Below are 2,213 nucleotides of genomic sequence, written 5' to 3'. Positions count from 1 at the left end.
AATCCATTCATCCATTCATCCATCCATCCATCCATCCATCAATAATCCATTCATCCATTCATCCATCCATCCATCCATCCATCAATAATCCATTCATCCATCCATCCATCCATCCATCCATCCATCATCCCTCTTTCTTGTGGATAACCAGTATTTCTGTGGTTCTGATCCAGATGGAGGAGACCGTCATCGATGACATCATCAGTTTGGAGTCGAGCCTGAATGAGGATTTCCTCACATTGATTGATTCTGGCCTGCAGCTCACCAGCACGGTAAAGGGGGGGGGGGGGTCACTGTGTTAGCTTCAGGTGGTCAACAGCTAGCAGCTGGATGGGACAGTATCACTTCAGCTTTCCACACTTCCTTCTTTCAGTGGGCGGAGCCTCAGCGTGTGTGTGAGGGAGATAATGAAGCTGTGGGAGTTTTCTGTTCTGACTTAAAGGACTTGTTTCCTCATTTTTTAACAGTTGTCTGAGCAGAAAGGGGAAGAGCAGCAGCTCAGGCGCTCTGTGTGTCGTTAAGGTGTGTGTGTGTCGTTAAGGAGTGTGTGTGTCGTTAAGGTGTGTGTGTGTCGTTAAGGTGTGTGTGTGTGTGTGTTAGGGTGTGTGAAACTGCAGGGAACATGAGGATTTTGGTGTTGCTGCCGGATCATGAGAAGAGGAGGATTAAATCCCAGGTAAATGCTGCAGTTTGTTGTGCCTTCAGAGCCGCAGCTGTTTCTCCTCCAGCCTCGTTCTCACGCTGATTCTCTGGGTTCTGCCGGTTTTTGGGTTTTGCTGCTGAAATCTGTGTTTCTAGGCTCCTTGTTTTGCAGCTGAGTCAGTAAAGAATGCTTCAGTCAGCAGAACTTCAGGCTTTAAAAACAAACGGTCTCAGGCAGGAAGCGGATCGGGAGATTTTCACCAGCAGCAGAGCCAGTTTAAAGGTCAGAGTCCCAGTAGAACAGTGTGGGGTGTAAAGGGGCGGGGAGATGGAGCGGAGCCGCTTTTCAGAACCATCTGGACTGATGCTCCTGAGTGGAACCAGGAGGATCAGCACCTGTGAGCTTAGCAGCTCCCCCTGTTGGCAGAAGCAGGAACTGTGGTTAGAGCAAAGGAGAAGGATCAGCAGGTTCTGATCCAAAATGGTGGTGCAGATCGGCTCCCAGTTTCAGGTTCAGCTTCAGGAGAACATGACCTTCCAGTTCAGGAACAGTGGGTTGTTGTGGGTTAGATCACTGACGGTGCCCTCTGATTGGTCTGTCGCAGCTGCCGACGGCGGGGAACATGCTGGACATGTACGGAGGGATGGCCACGCCCACCATCACCGTTAGCAACAGCTGCCCGGCCGACCTGCACGCAGTCAAACGGGAGCAGACCGGTAAATCCCACCTAGTTACTGTAGCTAACCTGCTGGTTAGTTCAAACCAGCAGAGTGAGACCAGGAAGCGGTCCAATGGAAAGGAGAACCGGCTCTGTTCGGCTGGCAGCAGAGGAACATCGCCCGTCTTTGACCTCTCTTCTTCTTCTTCTCCTTCTTCTTCTGCTGTAGATGTGGAAACCAAAGCTCTGCTGAAGGAGCGGCAGAAGAAGGACAATCATAACTTGAGTGAGTACTGCTGCAGCACTCGGCCAATCACAGCACAGGATTTGGTGTTGAAACAGGAAGTGACACAGCTGGTCCTTTTCCATCAGGACCAGTTGGGACTGGATCCCTTCCAAGCAGTAACCTTTCATAGAACCGGTACTACATGCAGTACCTGCTTAGATACAATTACAGTAGTGACATCAGAAGAGAGCTGGTCACTGATTGGCTAGGGAGTGGAGACACCAGCTGTAAATATGATGAAATGGGTTTGTGTCACCCCATTAAAACCATTTTGTTGTGTTTTCCAGTTGAGAGGAGGCGACGCTTCAACATCAATGACCGCATCAAAGAGCTCGGAGCACTGATTCCCAAATCCTCGGACCCGTTAGTACTGATTAGACATTTCATTCACTGATTCCTAACTCTTATACCACCAGAGGAACCTTAAGGAGGTGTGCTCTGTGATTGGTCATTCAGGGAAACAAGGTGGAACAAAGGAACCATCCTGAAGGCGTCGGTGGATTACATCCTTAAACTGCAGAAAGAACAGCAGAGGGCCCGAGAGATGGAGGAGAGACGAGAGCGCAAACCGCTCCCTGCTGCTGCGCATCCAGGTGAGAAAATAGGACCCAAGAGTGTCCAGGTGA

General features: G+C 50.2%; 1 protein-coding gene across 1 annotated transcript in view; it reads left to right on the top strand.

Annotated features, from left to right (window-relative positions):
- tfe3 (transcription factor binding to IGHM enhancer 3) overlaps positions 1-2,213 on the top strand; it is a 12,394-nt gene that overhangs the window by 8,207 nt on the left and 1,974 nt on the right. Inside the window, 6 exon segments of the mRNA XM_015397895.1 lie at positions 174-272; positions 1,248-1,359; positions 1,531-1,587; positions 1,875-1,950; positions 2,044-2,142; positions 2,144-2,180. Of these exon segments, the coding sequence (XP_015253381.1) occupies positions 174-272; positions 1,248-1,359; positions 1,531-1,587; positions 1,875-1,950; positions 2,044-2,142; positions 2,144-2,180 (480 nt within the window).

The sequence above is a fragment of the Cyprinodon variegatus genome, unplaced genomic scaffold (assembly GCF_000732505.1).
Source record: "Cyprinodon variegatus isolate N-32 unplaced genomic scaffold, C_variegatus-1.0 Scaffold28, whole genome shotgun sequence".
NCBI lineage: Eukaryota > Metazoa > Chordata > Actinopteri > Cyprinodontiformes > Cyprinodontidae > Cyprinodon > Cyprinodon variegatus.
This window is presented reverse-complemented; position numbering and strand designations above follow the sequence as displayed.